This window comes from Pristis pectinata, chromosome 18 (assembly GCF_009764475.1).
Source record: "Pristis pectinata isolate sPriPec2 chromosome 18, sPriPec2.1.pri, whole genome shotgun sequence".
NCBI classification, from domain to species: domain Eukaryota; kingdom Metazoa; phylum Chordata; class Chondrichthyes; order Rhinopristiformes; family Pristidae; genus Pristis; species Pristis pectinata.
Window position 1 is genome coordinate 19,519,321 of NC_067422.1, and position 18,338 is coordinate 19,537,658.

At 39.4% G+C, this 18,338-nt stretch overlaps 1 protein-coding gene across 3 annotated transcripts in view; it reads right to left on the reverse strand.

Moving 5' to 3' along the window:
- LOC127579784 (casein kinase I) overlaps positions 1 to 8,711 on the reverse strand; it is a 37,487-nt gene extending 28,776 nt beyond the window's left edge. The window contains exon 1 of one of the 3 annotated variants that reach the window (XM_052032709.1): positions 8,344 to 8,711. In XM_052032709.1, the coding sequence (XP_051888669.1) occupies positions 8,344 to 8,419 (76 nt within the window). In that variant the 5' untranslated portion in view covers positions 8,420 to 8,711. The remainder of the gene's footprint in view (positions 1 to 8,343) is intronic. The other 2 variants (XM_052032710.1, XM_052032712.1) reach the window with 2 other exon arrangements.
- Positions 8,712 to 18,338: the final 9,627 nt, after the last annotated feature.

Genomic DNA, 18,338 nt, shown 5'->3' on the forward strand with positions numbered 1-18,338 from the left:
ATTCCTCCAGACTTACTTTACCAAAACATAAATTGTTCTTCCAGACTAGAATATCTAGACGTGGATGAACTCGAAATATCCAAACAGAAATCATACAGGAAAATATGACTCACTTCTGACTAATTAGCCTATAGAAAAAAAATTGGACACTTGAAATCTGCTGATGGTAAAAAATTGATACCGGTACGGCAAAACATCGTGACAAGTTGTGGTGAAAATTGGGAAGCATTGTACGAGGAGATAAAAAGGGGAAGAAAGATCATATTGGCTGTTTAAGATAAAGAATGCAAAATAATGTATTTGGGGGTAAATAAAAGCAGAATTGGTATTGGTTTATTATTGTCACGTACAAAGGTACAGTGAAAAACTTGTCTTACAAACCGATCTTACAGGTCAATTCATTACACAGTGCAGTTACATCAAGTTAGTAGAGTGCATTGAGGTAGTACAGGTAAATAAAACAATAACAGTACAGAGTAAAGTGTCACAGCTACAGAGAAAGTGCAGTGCAATAAGGTGCAAGGTAACAACAAGGTAAATCGTGAGGTCATAGGTCATAGTCTCTCTCATTGTATAAGGGAACTGTTCAATAGTCTTATCACTGTGGGGTAGAAGCTGTCCTTAAGTCTGGTGGTACGTGCCCTCAGGATCCTGTATCTTCTACCCGATGGAAGAAGAGAGAATGTCCCGGGTGGGTGGGGTCTTTGATTAAGCTGGCTGCTTCACCAAGACAATGAGAGTTAAAGACAGAGTCCAAGGAGAGGAAACTGGTGTCCGTGATGCACTGGGCTGTGTCCACAACTCTCTGTGGCTTCTTGCGATCTTGGGCAGAGCAGTTGCCATACCAAGCCGTGATACATCCTGATAGGATGCTTTCTATGGTGCATTGGTAAAAGTTGGTGAGAGTCAAAGGGGGCAAACCAAATTTCTTTAGCCTCCTGAGGAAGTAGAGGCGCTGGTGAGTTTTCTTGGCTGTGGCATCCACGTGGTTTGTCCAGGACAGGTTGTTGGTGATGTTCACTCCCAGGAACTTGAAGCTGTCAACCCTCTCGACCTCAGCACCATTGATGTAGACAGGTGTATGTACACCACCCCCTTATTGTGCATGACTGAGCTGGACGACAGTTGGAATACTAGATGCAATTTTAGGTAAAAATGGGAAAGCAGTGGCATATGGGCAGCAATAATTCACAAGGATTTTACCATAAATAAGGGGGTACATTCTCAGAGAGATTTGAGAAGCTATTTTCATTCCACTAGGCCAAATGTAGTTGCAGCTGAACTGACTTAGGTCTTCATAAAGGGATAGTTGTAGTGAGGGGAGATTACTTGCTCTGATCACAAAGACAATAATGAGAAGGTACCATGCTGAAGAATTAAAAAGAGAAAGCTAGAAAAAAAAAGGTTAGTGACAAATGGAATTCTCTGCCAAAAATCAGTATGGTTCAAAAATTGCTACTTAAAGGAGAGCAGATTCTTGAAAAGTGCACAGAAAATGAGAATGCAAGCAAACACAACGGGCAGAATTATCCATTCCTATGCCAAGATATTTCATGGTTCTGGTTGACATCAATTTGCCTGGATTACAAACTGCTGATCAGGCCTGAGCAGTGTAAATAACAGGTTATTTTGGATACATTCATGATAACAAAATGACATCCTCACACGTGACATCTCTCTAGTGGTGTTGCAAATTCTGTCCTCTGCTCTGGGCACATTAACAGCTACAAGAAAGTGTTACCCAGCATAATATTAAATGACACTATGCAAGTAATCACCTTTTTCCGTAGCCTCCATAAAACCAATTTCAAATTGTATGGGACTCGAGGACAAAATGCACTGACCAAAAAAATCAACCTGTGCAGTGGTGAATGAATCAAATGGTACACTGCATGGTTTTAGAATTATTCTAATTAGATGTATTTCAAGTGTTAACTTTTTAACATTTTACTAGTGATAAATTGTTTTATTCAAACATTAATGAAACCTTTAGCTTAGCACTGCCAGTTCACTCTTTGCTTTTACTCAAAGAAAAATTAGGCTGAAGTATTGAAATACCATCTCTTATACTGTACTAATTTAAGGCTTGAAAAATAAAACTCTTAAAATTTCAAATATAAATAATGATTCTGTGGGGACTGCAGGGCAGTTTTTAAAAAAAAGTATCAAAGTACAGAGAACAGAGATGGAGGCTGCAAGCCCAAGGGCGATGCTGTGGAAAATGAAGATCCATGAAGTATGTGGCATTGATTTTGCAAATCATAGCTTTAAAAGAAAAACATTATGGAATTGAGGCCTCTTAACCTCTGAAAGCAGATGGACAGGTTAGGTTACATCTACAATTGGAAGAGATGTGGCATATTGCCAATGATTACTCAAAATAAATTACAAGAGGGGCAAGTTGTAACATAATAAGACTAAATATGAATGACTTCAGCATACTTGTATATATCCCTATGCAAGGGAACGAGTGTAAATGCTGAAATTTGCAGACAGTGAACTCTACCTTTGCAAGAGGGTAAATGTTTGGCAGATGAACTAATTTGACGATTTTAATGCTGGAGCTTAGTTATTTGATCTCCTAGGCTTATTAAGATGCGATTAAAACATAATACCAGTACTCTTTGAAACAAATAAAGCAAGTGATCGATGTGCTGTCTTGAATGGAGAGACCAAAAGACAGACAAAATGGTAAAGGCAAATCCTTTTCTTGCCCTCACACCAGTCATGTTCAAGTCACAGGGGGAAAAAAAATCAGATCTTCCCTTCTTTCCTACATTATTTAGCAAACGTTTGTTGCAATTTATATAAGTTGACAGAATTATGCACCTCCAAACATCTAGCTGAAGTGCTTTATATTTTGCTAGGCCTACATTCATCAGAGGTCAGGACTACATTTATTTACCTGCTAAGTACTTTGGAGACAACAATCACATTTGCACAGAAATACTGATTACCACACATCGTTCTCACTCATAGATGCTAAGACTTTCTGCTTTTGCACTGGTTCTGTTGTCCACCTATCTGAGCAAATAAATGGAAAAAAAAATCACTGGCTGGCAAGTGCAACTTTTCAAATTACACCCCAACTCTGAAAGTTACTGAAGGAAATTGATAAGAGTTTTCTTTTGTAAGATATTTTATAAATCAGTTTCTGTGCTTCATTAAAAGTACTAAATGCATACTTTAACTAGAATTGAGGCAGATGTATGCCATAATTTTCAATTTCTGTCATCTTCAGGGAAACAGAACGGAAACCAGTCATTCTTCTATCCTAAATTACAAAATAAGCAGTTAGCTAGGGTCACTTGCATGTCAACCAACCAGCTAAAGATGGCAATATTGAAAACACTAAGTCTATATAGGTGGGAATGGCCTAGCACCCCCCCAGTCCATGAGCAAGACACCCATTTGTTCATCAATCCAGTTCCAAAACCAGACATTCCAAGTTTCTGCTAATGAATTTCAACTGTGGCATTAAAACCAAATTAAAATTTATTTTGTGCCTCTCACTATTGTTTATAGAGCTTATTAAAACTTTTTTAATGTTTTGAGTAAACTCCACTCAACTTCTTATTGAAATACAATTAAATACAAACATATTTCACGTCATTCTTCCTCAGCGGTGCCCAAAGCAATAATTTAAAGTTCATCATCAGTGAAGAGAATCATTTCCTGTTCCCATAACAAAGTGTGTATTGGGTAAGATGTGTATTGGGCAAGAATACAAACTTGAAAAACATTCTCACCATCATTTCCTCTGTGAGAAAAACACCAATCTAAAAATTTTAAAACCAACTTGCTTCTTAGTTCCTATATCCTTCAGCTCTACCAAATGTGTATTATCAGAATAATTTATTTGAGTCAGCCTACATTTTACTATCAACACATTCTTAAAGCAACCAATTAAATCACCATACGGAGAAAGTATTAAGCTTACTAAGCTGGATCATAGGCAATAAACAATAGTTTAAAAGGGAATGCACTGTTTGCGTCTACTGCTGTTTAAACCATGATTTTACCCAGGATCAAAAAAATGCTGGTATACACAAATCTGTGGATTCAAAATGTTAACCCCATTCCTCTTTGCATGGGCATTACCTGACTTGAGTATTTCGAGCAACTTCCATTTTTATTTTAGATTTCCAGCATCTGCCATATTTTGTTGTTGTTTTGATCATTCTACATTGTGATTCTAGACAAGGCATTTAATCAGGAAACTTTTATAGAAAATTCAGTGGACAGAAGTCTGTTGTGGTGCTGGTTCACATTGAGATGTCAAATTACAAGCATGAAGTTGCTTTAACAAAGTAATTCTGATCCCTCTGATCAGTCTTAAAATATCTAATATTTTATAATTTATTTCTAGGGAGGATTTTGGTTGCTGCTTGAACAGATGTTAGCTTCTCAAATATTTGAAGCAGCTGCTTCAATGAGACAACTTTAATGCAAAATGCATCCTACACTTTTCCCAAAAATTGGAGATAAAACAATGACACTTATCCCATCCTCTTAATTCCCAAGTTATAGTACAGCATTCATATGAAGTTATTCTAATGTTTCACTCAGTATTTGTTGTTTTGCCTGCCTCCAGGACACAATCAAAGAACTTTGTTGGTAATATGGAATCGTACTTTGGGTCTGTGTTGTGGATTTAGCAAATACTCACACAATAACACTCCAAACAGGAAATCTAAAGGTGTCAAATCAAAACATCTCATCTGAGAACAAACAACCACATCTGCTTAAAAATAACCAAAATACAAACATTTCATAGAGCATCTTCATAAGGCATACAATCTAACCTAACAGAAAGCGCAAGTACATTGGCCTTTTCTCCTATATGAGGTCATTGTTTACTCCAGATTGTATTTCTGGCCATGCTATTCTGAATCTTGTACAAGATGAAGCTGCAATTTCCTCATTTAACTCCACCAACCACCACCACCCCCCAACCCCCCCGCCCCCCCAAGCCACAATCAGAGAACTGGAGAATTCAGAAGGCTATAGATCGGCAAATGTCAGGGTCATAAAGGGCTTTAAAAAAAATGGCATGGATTTTAAATTTTGGATACTAATGAACTAAAATCCAATAACCTCCAAATTACAATTGTAGAAAAATCATCAATCTCAAGACAGAGAATATGAATTCACATACTGGTGCAACTACAAAAGGGAAACTATCTCCTCAGCTTTGTACTGTTGTGTCACATCAAAAGGTTATGGTAAAGCTGCAAGTAACTGCAGGAACAAGAACAAGATCATAATAACCAGAAAGCAAATCTTCCCAAGAGAGGAACTGAGACTCAAATTTATCCTCTGATATCCACGCAAAACTATAAGACTCAGGAAATCTCCTAACACCCTAGAAAGCAAGACCAAACTTAGCGAAGTCACATAACACACAATTATACAGTACTAAACAAAAATGGACAGGTGTGTCGAAACATCTTCATACCCACAGCTGATCATACTTTGCAAAAAATCAATTTTACTTAAAAATCAGACAAGACAGCTTTTAACCATCAAAGTGGCCCCTTTCCTTCCCAGTCTGAACCCTGCAGATGTTCACTAACCTCCATTATACAAGATGCTGCAACCAAAAACGATGAAAGCTTACATGCTTTGCTTTCATTCTTTTGTGCTTTAGCTGCCTCTTCTTTTTTTTAATGCACATAAAAGAAACATTTAATCTGAAGCACGTATAATTTTTGTAAAAGGATGGGAATAAAATCCATTAATGGCCAGCTGGTAGAGACTGTCAATCATATTCAGATGGTATTAGAATGCACTGTAGCATCAGCTGGGCCGGGTTCAGAATTTAAATAAAACTTTCTGTATACTTCTGCTTTTGAGGTCAATTCACCAAATGCAACATCTTTTTTCTTGAAAACAATGAAGAAAACTGAAAATAAAACAGAATAAATTACAATGGTAATGGAGTTTTCAGTCAGCAATCATAGAGAAACTAGGTTTTAAAAAGACCTTCTGTCCAACACTACTATACTCTTGTACATTATCTAAAGCCATTTTGAGTGTTTTATAAAACAAATTACACAATACAGCTCCAGGACAAAGAAACAAAGGAATCAAGGCCTTGAGGGGGAGGGGAAATGGCAGGGAAAGCACAAGTCATAACAAAAAAAGGAACCCAGACAAACACACACTGAAATTTGATTCCTAAATCAACACTTTTTGAAGTGCATGTTGGTTACAATCACTTCACCAGATAATTTAAAAATTAACTTGAAATGAGTCATTTTTTCTGCCTTTTGAAAAGGTTGGATGATATTTCCTCATTGCAATTGCAGTCTCTACCCCGCCTCCCCCCCCCCCCCCCAATCAACCTGCCACAGAGAAATAGAGGAAAAGTTCTTAAGGTTAGCTCTGCAAGGAAAATGGACAAGTGGCTAAATATCCAGAAAAGTCAAAATTAGACCTCAAATAACTTATCAAAAGTCAGAATAAAAACCTTAAAATTTTAAGAAGAGTACATGGTATATCAAATATCCATATATACAATTGTAATAAAATGTACATTGCTAAATTCTACATTATTAAAGAATAAATGGCTTCTGCAATATAATCTAGTCTGTCCACCAAACACACTTTGACCTGGAGCACACGTATGACTCATTTCCTGAAACACTGCAAATCTTAACATTTCTCATTGTTCATAAACAAGAATCTGTCAATATTTAGAAGCTTCCAATGGGAAAGCTAAAGTGACACACAGTAAAATATCAAATACAGTAATAAATTTGGTGTCTTGGAATACCCAATTCTAACTAGCCCTCTCTGATTTACATTGCAAATTTCAGAAGATAGCCATAGACAAATTGGACAGCATCAAAAATTGCATGGATAGAAAACAAGCCTGCGGTCATGACATGGGTATCTTGAGAAATTTAAAAAGCTGCTATATCCAAGGTTGTTCTTGACAAAAGGAAAAAGTCAGCTGAATACATTCACACTATATCATCACAACTAGAGTCAGGATTGCCATTGGGAATGGCATTCTGTGGGAGGTGACATTTCTATCAACAAGTTTCACTATTTTAGCATATCAATTAGATATATCCCTCCCCATTCGAAGTTTAATATAAAGTCTGCCAATTTTGACACATTTCAAACTTAAGAGTTAGCATCCATTTTTGCTTCCACACAGATGAGATCCCAAACAAATGTTTCAATTACAACTGAAGGCCTACTGCATGTCAGTGTAGGACAGACATAACTGATCAGATCAACACAAAGTAAACTGGTCTTTCATATTGTATCAAGTTACTATTTTAAATAATATTAAAATACCATAAACTGCTATTATATTCCATTTCTCTTGCCCTTACATTCACCCTTCTCTGTGCTCTAGTCCAGTGCTACAACACAGCATGTGCACTCAGAGGTCATCCAGATCTAAGCAGGTATAAGCCATTACATCTTGCAACAAAAAAAATGTACTGTTTCAGTACTCCCAGGAATTTAGTAACACTCAACAAACACCTGGGTTGACCCCATGTCTTATCCTTGATAATGCTGAAAAGGTGAGATTCTGTAAAAACTATAGACGACACTGGCAGCAGTGTACTAACCCCCAACATCAGACAACTGGAGAAGTTTCCTGGCTCGTGCCCAGAGAACTCCTATGAGGGGCTCAATACTTAAATGATAGACCATTCATCAAGAGCTTTTGGATAAAGAATATGCTTTGGCCCGAACCGATCTGCGATCATTATATCATATGCAAAAAACAATTGATAATCCTGGCTCGCGTCGTATGCTACATTTCACCAGGAAACAATTTTATTTACTGAGCTCCCATAATCCATTTCTTCTACACAAACAATTACTTTGAAACACTTATTTAGAAAACAGCAATGCCTTGACCGCGACTTCTGACAATTTGCGAAAGACTAGTTCAACCCCATCCTCTCAAATTCACACAGCTATCCCCAGGAGTATTACTTCGTAGATCAGCTGAGGTTTTTCTTTAAAAATAAAAGCAGCTACGTTAGTCATACTCTCGTAACTGATTTGTTGCTCCAGTAAAATCTATCTGATAGTCTATCCTTTGACGGGTGGATTACTGAAACAGGTTATCTGGTGTAAACCCTGTCAGCTCTTTCTATGTGTGATTCCCGGGATTCAATCTTCCCAGGTGCAGATTTACGGATATGGAGATTGACTGTATGAATGACAGTTCATCTTTCTAAACTGTTGCCATATCCATTCCACTCTGGGCCAGTGACACAGGACGAGATATCACACACATTGTTTTTAACTGGGTTATTATGAGTACTATTCTCTCTCTTGTCCTTCTTCCAATATCCACTCAGTTCTTACCCAGGTAAATGTCTCCGAAGGACCCGCTGCCGATTTTCCTGCCGAGCCGGTACCTGTTTCCCACTCTCAGTTCCATGGTTGGGGTTTCTCCTGGTACCCAATGAATGTTTTTGATTTTAACCCGGTTACTGAGGGAAACTCTCTATTTCACTCCCTGTCTTTCTCAAAGAACGATTTTCACCATCACTTTTCTCGCTCCTTTTCAAATACACCCCGACAATATCAGTACCAAACGACACGTTAAAAACTGAAGATTATGCTCCACCAAGTTTTATTGTCATTCTGTCCACCTGCACGCAGGATTGCATCGGATTCTAATCACTACCTCTCCCTCTCCCTCCCAGGCTCTACTTCGCCATTACTGTACTGAGACAACCGACTGACGTCATATCCGCCGTCTGACGCCACTGGGTAGGGAGGAGCGAACGCCGGTGACGTCACATGTCTCTGAGATTGTTACTTTCGCAAGAGAAGCTCTTCTGTGTGGGAACTGCTGGTGCAATATTCCCCACTCACTGACCTTAACAGGTAATAGTTTTCAGTGACTGATTACCCCCAGTATGACAAACAATTGCCCTTTATGTTATCATAAACCATTTGCCTTGGCAAAGCAGATGTAAACATTTCCCTGGTATATTAGATGCATAGTGTTAATAATTAATACAGGAACTATAAATGCAGTTTTATCTTATATTTTCCCAATGCAAATTTTATTCTGCACCCCAGATGATCTCATACGCTGCTTTACCAATAAAGGAAGAAATCATCAACCAAGCCCAATAAGCTTTCAGTATAAGTATATTAAAAAGATTGATATATGAACTAGCAATTCCTACTTTATCAGGGACCCTGAGTATATTTTCTGGTTCTGCCAGAGTGCTTTCTAGCCAAGGGTTAAGCGTTTTTTTCTTGTTTAGTTTCTATGGAGAAATCAAGCAAATTTAATAATACCTAACTATTCAATTTACATTAATCATCCTTGAACAGTTGCCTCCTCAGCGCTAGACTATATCTACTGATTATTAAAAACCCTGCATTCCATTTCCAAACTGTTAATCATTCAGCTTTTATAGATATTAAATAGCACTGCCTTAACTGCTTCAGTTGAATCAATCTGCAAATCTGTAATTTCTCTTCCTCTAAAGTTTTATTAATGTTATATCCATGCCTTCTATTTCTACGTTTGCATTCAAATTACACCCTGCTCGTAAATTAAACTATTTGTCAAAGTTCATCATATTTATGTGGTTTTTATGTGTTTTGGGATTTGATTTATGAATGTATTTATTGTAGTTTTTAGTAAAAATAGAGAATAAATATAAAAAATAAATAGAAATTATTGTATTCAAAAGAATTGTACAAATAATAGACAATACAACCAAGTATTGTAGAGTCATCTTATTCTATTATTCCCAGAATTTGAAATCTTTTGCAAATGATGAAATGTACAGAGGAATCTTGTAATTGTAAGGGCACGGATTTTTGTTTTGTTTATTATTAAGAGGAAAAACCACAAGAGATAGACTTTCATCATGCTACAATTTATGTTTATGCATTTGAACAAAAGATATACCAAGAAAATCTTGGAAAGGAAATAAGACAACCAAATTACAAAAAGCAGAACATGCATTATAATGTATTAAAATCTTTTCTGTTGAAAGATATTTGACCTGAAAGGTTAACTGTTTTTATCTCTATAGATGTTGCTGACCTTCTGAGCACTTCCAGTATTTTCTGTTTTATTACAGAATGCATTAAAAATGGCTGTAGATTTAGGTGTATCCAATATCTTAATTTATTCCTTTCAAGTTCAGAGCTTGCACCTCCCTTTTTCTTCCCAGTCCAGACCTACACCTCTCAACTCACAAGATGCTGGAGGAACTCAGTGGGCCAGGTAGCATCTATGGAGGGAAATGGACAGTCAATGTTTTGGGTCGATACCCTTCACCTAGATTGAAAGGTAGAGGGGAGATAGCTGCTACAAAAAGATGAAGGGAAGGGGTGGCTCAAGAGCAAGTAAGCGATAGACAATCCAGGGATGATAGGCAGATGGAGGGGGGGAGAGTGGAAATAGAGGCAGATGCTGGGAGGTGATGGGTGAAGGCAGTAAAGGGCTGACGATGATGGAATCTGATAGGAGAGGAAGGTGGAGCATGGAATCAAGTGAGGGAGGTGGGGAGGGCAGATGGGAGCAGTGGGGGAGGGGAACCAGTGGGAGGAGGGTGTGGGTGATGGGCAGATGGAGTGGGTGGAGGAGGGGACAGAAACAAGATGATAGGAGCTGGGGTGAGTGTAGGAAGAAGTGGGAAGATCAGGAGGAGAGAGAAAAGTGGGGAGCAGTTTACCAGAATTTAATGTTCATGCCATCAGGTTGTAGACTACCCAGAGGAAGTATGAGGTGTTGTTCCTCTGGTTTGTGTTTAGCCTCACCCTGGCAGTAGAGGATCCAACATTTCCTGTTTTATTGCAGATTTCCAGCATCTGCGCTATTTTGCTATTAGATAGTGTTAATAATTAATTGTGTTAATCTCTTCTATACTCGTATTCACGCAATCACAAAATCTAAAATCACACTGTGAACAAAATCAGCTATTTCCGCTCTCCCCTCCTCCATCTCCCTATCATCCTTCCTCAGCTGGATCATCAATCATTATCAATACTCTATATAATAATGCTATATGGATTGTTCCAATGCCATTCATAGACTAGCCAATAATATCCAACCTGTAATGCAAAGTCACCATCCTTCAGTATCAAAATCAGAATCAGGTTTATTACCTCTGACTTATATGTCATGAAATTTGTTGTTTTGTAGCAGCAGTACAGTGCAAAGACATGAAATTACTATAAATTACAAATTAATAGCGCAAAAAAAGGGAATAAAATAGTGTTCATGGACCACTCAGAAATATGATGGCAGAGGGGAAGAAGCTGTTCCTAAAACTTTGAGTGTGGATCTTCAGGTTCAGTAGTGCCGGGCAGGCACAGTAGTGTAGTGGTTAGCATTACGCTATTATAGCGCCAGCGACACTGTTTCAATTCCAGCCACTGTCTGTAAGGAGTTTGTGCGTTCTCCCCATGTCTGCGTGGGTTTCCTCCGGATGCTCCGGTTTCCTCCCACGTTCCAAAAAACGTATGGGTTAGGAAGTTGTGGGCATGCTACATTGGCACCAGAAGCGTGGCAACACTTGCGGGCTGCCCCCAGAATGCTCTACGCAAAAGATGCATTTCACTGTGTGTTTCAATGTACATGTGACTAATAAAGATATCTTATTTTATCTAATCTTATCCTGTAACTCCTCCCCTATGGTAGTAACGGGAAGAGGGCATGTCCCGGATGGTGAGGGTCCTTAATGATGGATGCCGCCTTCTTGAGTCACCGCCTTGTCCTCGATGGTAGGGAGGGTTGTGCCTGTGATGGAGCTGGCTGACTCTACAACCCTCTGCAGCTTCCTGTTCATTGGAGTCTCCTTTCCAGGCTGTGATGCAACCAGTCAGAATGCTCTCCACCGTACATCTATAGAAATTTGCAAGAGTCTTGGGTGATATACCAAATCTCTTCAAACTCCTAATGAAGTAGACCCATTGGCATGCCTTCTTCATGACTGCATCAATGTGTTGTGCCAGGATAGATCCTCCGAGATATTGACACCCAGGAACTTGAGGCTGCTCACCTTTTCCATCGCTGACCCCTCAATGACGACCGGTGTGTGTCCTCTTGACTTCCCCTTCCTGAAGTCCACAATCAATTCCTTAGTCTTGCTGACGTTGAGTGCGAGGTTGTTGTTGCGACACCACTCAACCTTCATAGGTATTTTGCCCAACTTCCAAAGTTGAGGATTTATATTTTATGAGATGAAGTTTTCATCATTGTAAGAGTGACAGGAAATATTATGTAATCTTCCCACAGTACCTCTTGGAACAATTTGTCTTTTGTTTTGCCTCTCCACAATTAGATCAGCCTTCTGATACTATTAAAGAACAAATGCGGATACATACTAAGGCGATGGAAGAAATGGGTTTACAAAAATCCAAGTTAGAAAGTAGATTGTGTCAAGAAATTTGGAAGGAGATAGTTTGAACTGGATCTCATCATGTCTACACCAGCAAAATATTCTAATTTAAGGTGCCAACCTACTCTACCCAAACTGCATTAGAAACACTAAACTCTACATTGGTTTGTAAGCTGTAGAGATATCACTGTATAAAGGAAAAACAAATTCTCCTGAATATGTTAACAAGAAACCTAAAGATTGCTTTAGGGTATAATGTGGAGTTTGGCTACACTGATTATAATAGGCATTGAGCCTGCTGCTTTCTGGGAGCATCTGGTCTACATGCAGCTTACCCAACTACAGTTGAAAGGGTGGCTGTAGGCTGACACAGTAAAGTGGATTTTAAAATAATGTTTCTTAAGAACCCAGAAAGAGCAAGAGTACTCCTGTTGGCTGTACAACAAAGATGTTGATTGGCACTGGCCAACACTCACTCCTCTCAACTAATTACCTGTCCCTACCCACAGACTTACTTTAGGATTTTATCTGAAGTCTCAGCTGAACTGACAGGTTTTGTTGCTGCTGGACAAATGCCAAAATCATTTTTGGGGTTGAGACTAGTCTTGCAGCAGCCATTATAAAGAAGCTAGTGGACCATATTGGCTCGGTACTGTTGCTAGCCTCATTTAGTGTCACCACCTGATTCTGGTCCAGTCCAATGTCTACTCCTGAAAATCAAAAAAAAACTGCTGATGCTGGAAATCTAGAACAAAAACAGAAACTGCTTGAAGCTTAGACATATAAGCCTATAAAACTATAAAACTGCACTGGGCACTCCCTTAGGGAATAAATAAAAATGGTTAAAGCAATAAATCACGTGTTGCTGAGAGTTGTAGGAAGCCTGCTTTAATACGAAGTACACAGATTTAACCAAATTCACAGCAATGCAAACTGATAATGACAATGAAACAAAAACAGAACATGCTGGAAATACTCAGCAGATCAAGTGCATCTGTAGGAAGAGAAACAGAGTCAACACTTCAGGTTGGAGGGTCTCTAATTTGCAACGTTGACTTTGTTTCTCTTCCCACAGATGCCGCCTGACTTGCTGAGTATTTCCAATCTCTAGGCCTGTTCTTCTGCATGCTTTGCTCACTTCCTATGATATTTGTTTCATTTTTCCTGCAGACATCATTAGACATTGTCCTATGTTACTTTTATAACTTGGCTTATTTCTTGACTTGTCAATAGCTCTGGTTTTCATTTTTCCTTTTACCAAAGGCACCGCTACTTTCATTATAAAGAAGCTTGTTTTATATCTCTCTATATATACCTCATTGCTCAATTTTTTAAAATTATTGGAGTTTTGCTGTTAAGTGTAGTTTTCTATTGGTAGTGATTCTTAAAAATCTTTGACATTTCATTAAAGGAGTGTTTTGTGTCTGAGGGCACTTGACTCTTTTAGGTAAATTTGATTTATTTTCTCTGTGTAGGTCTTTTGCTATCTATTTGTGCTTTTCTGTGCTGGTGTTTATTGTCTGATGACCTGATTGTGGATTAGATGTGGTGTGCTTTCTGGATGTTCAGCTGTTGCCATGGCAGCAGCCAGAGGAGGTGCTGTGCATTGTGAGTTGGGTTTGAATGCAATTGAGCAGCTGCTAAATGTTTCTGTCAGGAAGGGTTTAACGAACCTTGCAGAAGCTATTTTCATATCCGGTATGATAGTAATCCCATTAAATACATCCAATGGATGCTGTATAATTGGTGCAGAAATGCAAATCTATATGTAAACAAAAAGCAAGGGCAGAAACACATAGGAGATCAATCAACATCGGAAAGGGAGGTTCTTTTCAGTTGCATAAACATGGCACTTTAAACCTAAGCTGACAATTCTAATAAAAACACATAGACCTCTATCTATAAACGCTCAGCAACTTTTTGTATTTTCCCAATATAATGGGTTAATATTTGTAGGAATCATATGTCACACAGTTAATAGATGGATAGACATTCTCGTTTGCTTGATGCAGTTGGTGGGAAGACAAAGCCAATTTTGAGGCTATGCCTCGCATAAGTGTTATCAGTGGGCTACCACTACATATGTCTTCCCCCACCCCCAATCCACTCATCCCACTGATAGGTAACTGGCTAATTGGGAGGGTGATAAATGTGGTGGAATGACTGCTATTTAAAGGCACCCTGAAGCCCCTTAAAGGGAATGGCTATTTTTCAATGGTGGCCGCACTTAGTTTCATCCAGCAGCCACTGGAATAGTCACAGAGCTGTCTGTCTCGCAAGTGAGTTGTAGAAAGGAGGGCCTTTGCTTGGTTGATTTAAGAGTTTAAACTATTCATTCCACAGCCACATCAAGTACTTAGAGCAAGATATTGTTCAGTTTGTCCTAATGATTAATTGCTGTTCTCTGTGTGCTGGAAGCTGGGTGAATTCCTACAAAGATCTGGTTTCTGCAACTCTACTGAATTCACTGGGGCCATGTTTAGAAGTTAGTAATAAAGGAAGGAGGTCATGGTGGACCCAGTGGCAGCAGTGGGATGGAGGGGAGGATAGGTCAGGTGGAGCCAAGCAGGGCACCCCTTCCCTTTCCCTGTTTATACCCTTCCCTGTACACCAGTTCCCACAATGTTCTCCATTCTCTGTGACCAGATAGGAAGCCACATGGTCGGCTTCCTAGGGGTATGGAGTAGCCCCAGGCTGATACACACCATAATGGTTGCTGGTGGTGAGTCAGTGGGAATGGAAGTGGCACCATGTCTGGTCCTTGTACTGGGCAAATAGTTGTTTAGAATGTGCATGTTCCCTTTAATATACCGCAAACTATACACAAGCTTTCTTTATGCTCTGATTATCCTGATGTAGGTTGAAAAGTTGAAAGTATCGATATCCTGACAGTTCTTTGTCAGAATATGGGACAAAGCCCCCAATATTTAATTAATCTGATATAATTGAATATCTGGTCACCCTAGTTTGCAAGCAGAAAGATGGAGCTGATGTCTGGGCGATGGACCTTGTGGGAGGGAACAAAGGCAACTAGGTTTTTCCTAATATTTAGTTGGAGGAAATCTTTGCTCCTCCAGTAATGGATGTCAGACAAGCAGTGTGATGATGCACAGTAGTGGGATTGCGAGAGATGAAGGGAAGGTAGAGCTAGTAGTCACATAAAACCTATTGTGTTTTTGTCTGATAATACAGGGGAGTGCTCTCTCTGGTCTTATTGAGCTTGAGATGTTTATTTAATACAAGATTCCAATATTCACAATGAAATTTTCACTATGTGTCCTCCTGTACAATGGAGAAACCAAATGCAGATTGGCTGAACGCTTTGCGGAGCGCCTGTGCTCAGTCCACAGGGTGATCCAGAGCTCCCTTTTGCATGCCATTTTAATTCTCGATCCCACTCCTATTCTGAACTATCTGTGTATGGCCTCCACCACTGCCAAAATGAGGCCCAATGTAAACCAGAGGAACAATATCTTCCTTCTGGGCACTTTGTAACCTTCTGGAATGAACATTGAATTTTCCAACTTAGAGTAAACTGCTCTGTCATTGTTTCCCAATATCAGCCTTGTGCCCCTTTCTCACCTTGTTTCTATAACAGGTCTCCCTAACGGTCAGTACTCATGCAGCTTATCATCTGATCTGTCTTAATCAATCTCCATATAGTCCTTTATCTTGCATCTCATTCCTCCCCACTGTTTTGAAAACTGTACCCCCTGCACTCTGCTGCCAAATCTAACGAAGGGTCCCTGACCCAAAAAGTTAACTGATTTCTCTTTCTACAGATGCTGCCTGAGTGGCTGAGTTTTCCCAGCATCTTCTGTTTTTGTTTCTAATGATATGAGATGAGATTTCTTTATTAGTCACATGTACATCGAAACACACAGTGGAATACATCTTTTTGTGTAGAGTGTTCTGGGGGCAGCCAGAATTAAAACGTGCCAGAATTATTCAGCTCAGGCTGTTGTAGGTACTGGTTCTGAGAAAAAAACACAGTAATTGTGATACACAGACTGAACTAAAGATAGATATCCTACGTAATGTAAATGATTTCTTCTTTCTTGCTGGGGCATCAGGATTGAGCTAGAAACCTATAGCCTTGTATGATTAGCTAGTGAATCATTAGGCTTGTAATATCAAAGTATCCAAGGATTGAATGGTGGCCAAATATTTATTTATTAATGCCAATTGAAAAAAATATACTGGTAAGTAAGAGGTCTGGGACTATCACTGGAGAAGAGACTGAGTTAACATTTCAGGCTGGTGACCTTTTATCAGAACTCTTGCACACATGCTGGCCACATCAATGATCACTGCTGATGAAAGGTCATCGACTTGAAACACCAACTTAGTTTTTCTCTCCACAAATGCTGCTGGACGTGTTGCTTTTCACCAAATTTCTGGCATTTGCAGTATTTCACTTTTACAAATTAGTCGACTTTTATTAAAAAATTGTTCCTTTAAAAGAAAGAACAAGTTGAATTTATGCAGTTATTTTCATGTCCATTTCAGGCAATAAAGTGTATTTTGAACTGTAGACACTGTTGTAATGTGGGAAATATGGCAGTTAATTTGTGCAGGGCAAAATCCCACAAGCAGCAATGTGATAATGGCCAAGTATTCTGTTTTTGTGAGGTTGGTCACAGGATAAAAAATAGCCTGGCCATTATTATACATCAGTATTATAGCAGAGACTGAGGCCATTGGGCTCATGGGTTAATGCCGACTCCTGCAGAGTAACACTGGGGGCAACTCCCCTGTACCTTTGGAAAGAGTACCTTTGAATTCTTTTGTTCACTTCAGAGAGCAGGCAGGGTTAACTCTCATCCAAAGGAGGACACTTCTGATAGTGTGGCACTCCTTCAGTAGCACAACGAAGTGGCAAACCTTGACCCAAATCCCATCCTCCCAACCCTCTAATTCTTGTGACCCCCCACTGTCATTCCATTCCTCCTGATCCCCAATGCCCCTCAGATCCTCCTGATGTTACGAGGCACAGCCTTCCCCCCACTCCTACTATCCTCCTGACACATGGATTCTCTTGTGATCCCTATGGAGACAAGATCTCCACCTCACCATCCAGACTATTTGTGCAATTGCCATTTCCATCCCCAGACCATAATCCTTCCAGACCTCCCCTACTTGCTTCCAATCACACGTCCTGATCTTTGCAGATTTCCCACCCACCTGACCACAGGCATCAATTGGTCCAGATGATGTCCAATACTATCCCCTTGCCCATCCCCACTCTCCCCCAGCACCACATCTTGACCAAAGGTTTGATCGATTCTCACCATTACTTCCCTAGCCCACCTCAACCATAAGCCTAATTGGATCCATGGCCACTGGCCCATCACCACACTCACTAAACCCAGCCCCATTCCCAATGGCACACTTCCAATTGCAAAGACATGCAAAGCTCTGAGACTTGAAATGCTGCGGCTCACGATCAAAATATTCCTTTGTGTCCCACTAAAACACCAATCTGGTGCATCTGTTTGGATGTATTACAATTTCTAGTCGATTTTCTTTTCTGCACATAGTGGAGCATAAAGCCCAGAAAACCTAGAGCAACGGTACTAAATTAAACATCGCTCTTATGCTCACGCTCACACTGAGAGGGAGTGAAAGTTGGCCAGAATCTCTGCTTCTGATTGTTTTCTTTGCTGGATGAAGTCAAAATTTGAGAGTCAAATTCCATTTCCTGGAGATGCTGTTGGAATTGCTGCTTCTTTTCTTTCACCAACAGTTGAACTTGCATAGTTAAATTCTAATCTTGAAATCCTATTGAGAAACTTGAGCAGTCTTCTATAGCAATTCAAACAACCTACAATACATGAAACGGTTATTTAAAACAGTATCGTGTTGTGTCACTATTATTCAGTTCATGCTCCAGAAGAAGTTTTCTAACTGCCTCAGCAGATCAAGTAGCTCTGTATTGACATGCCAAAGCTTTAAGCTTGGCCAAGGTTTAAGGCCGCTGTT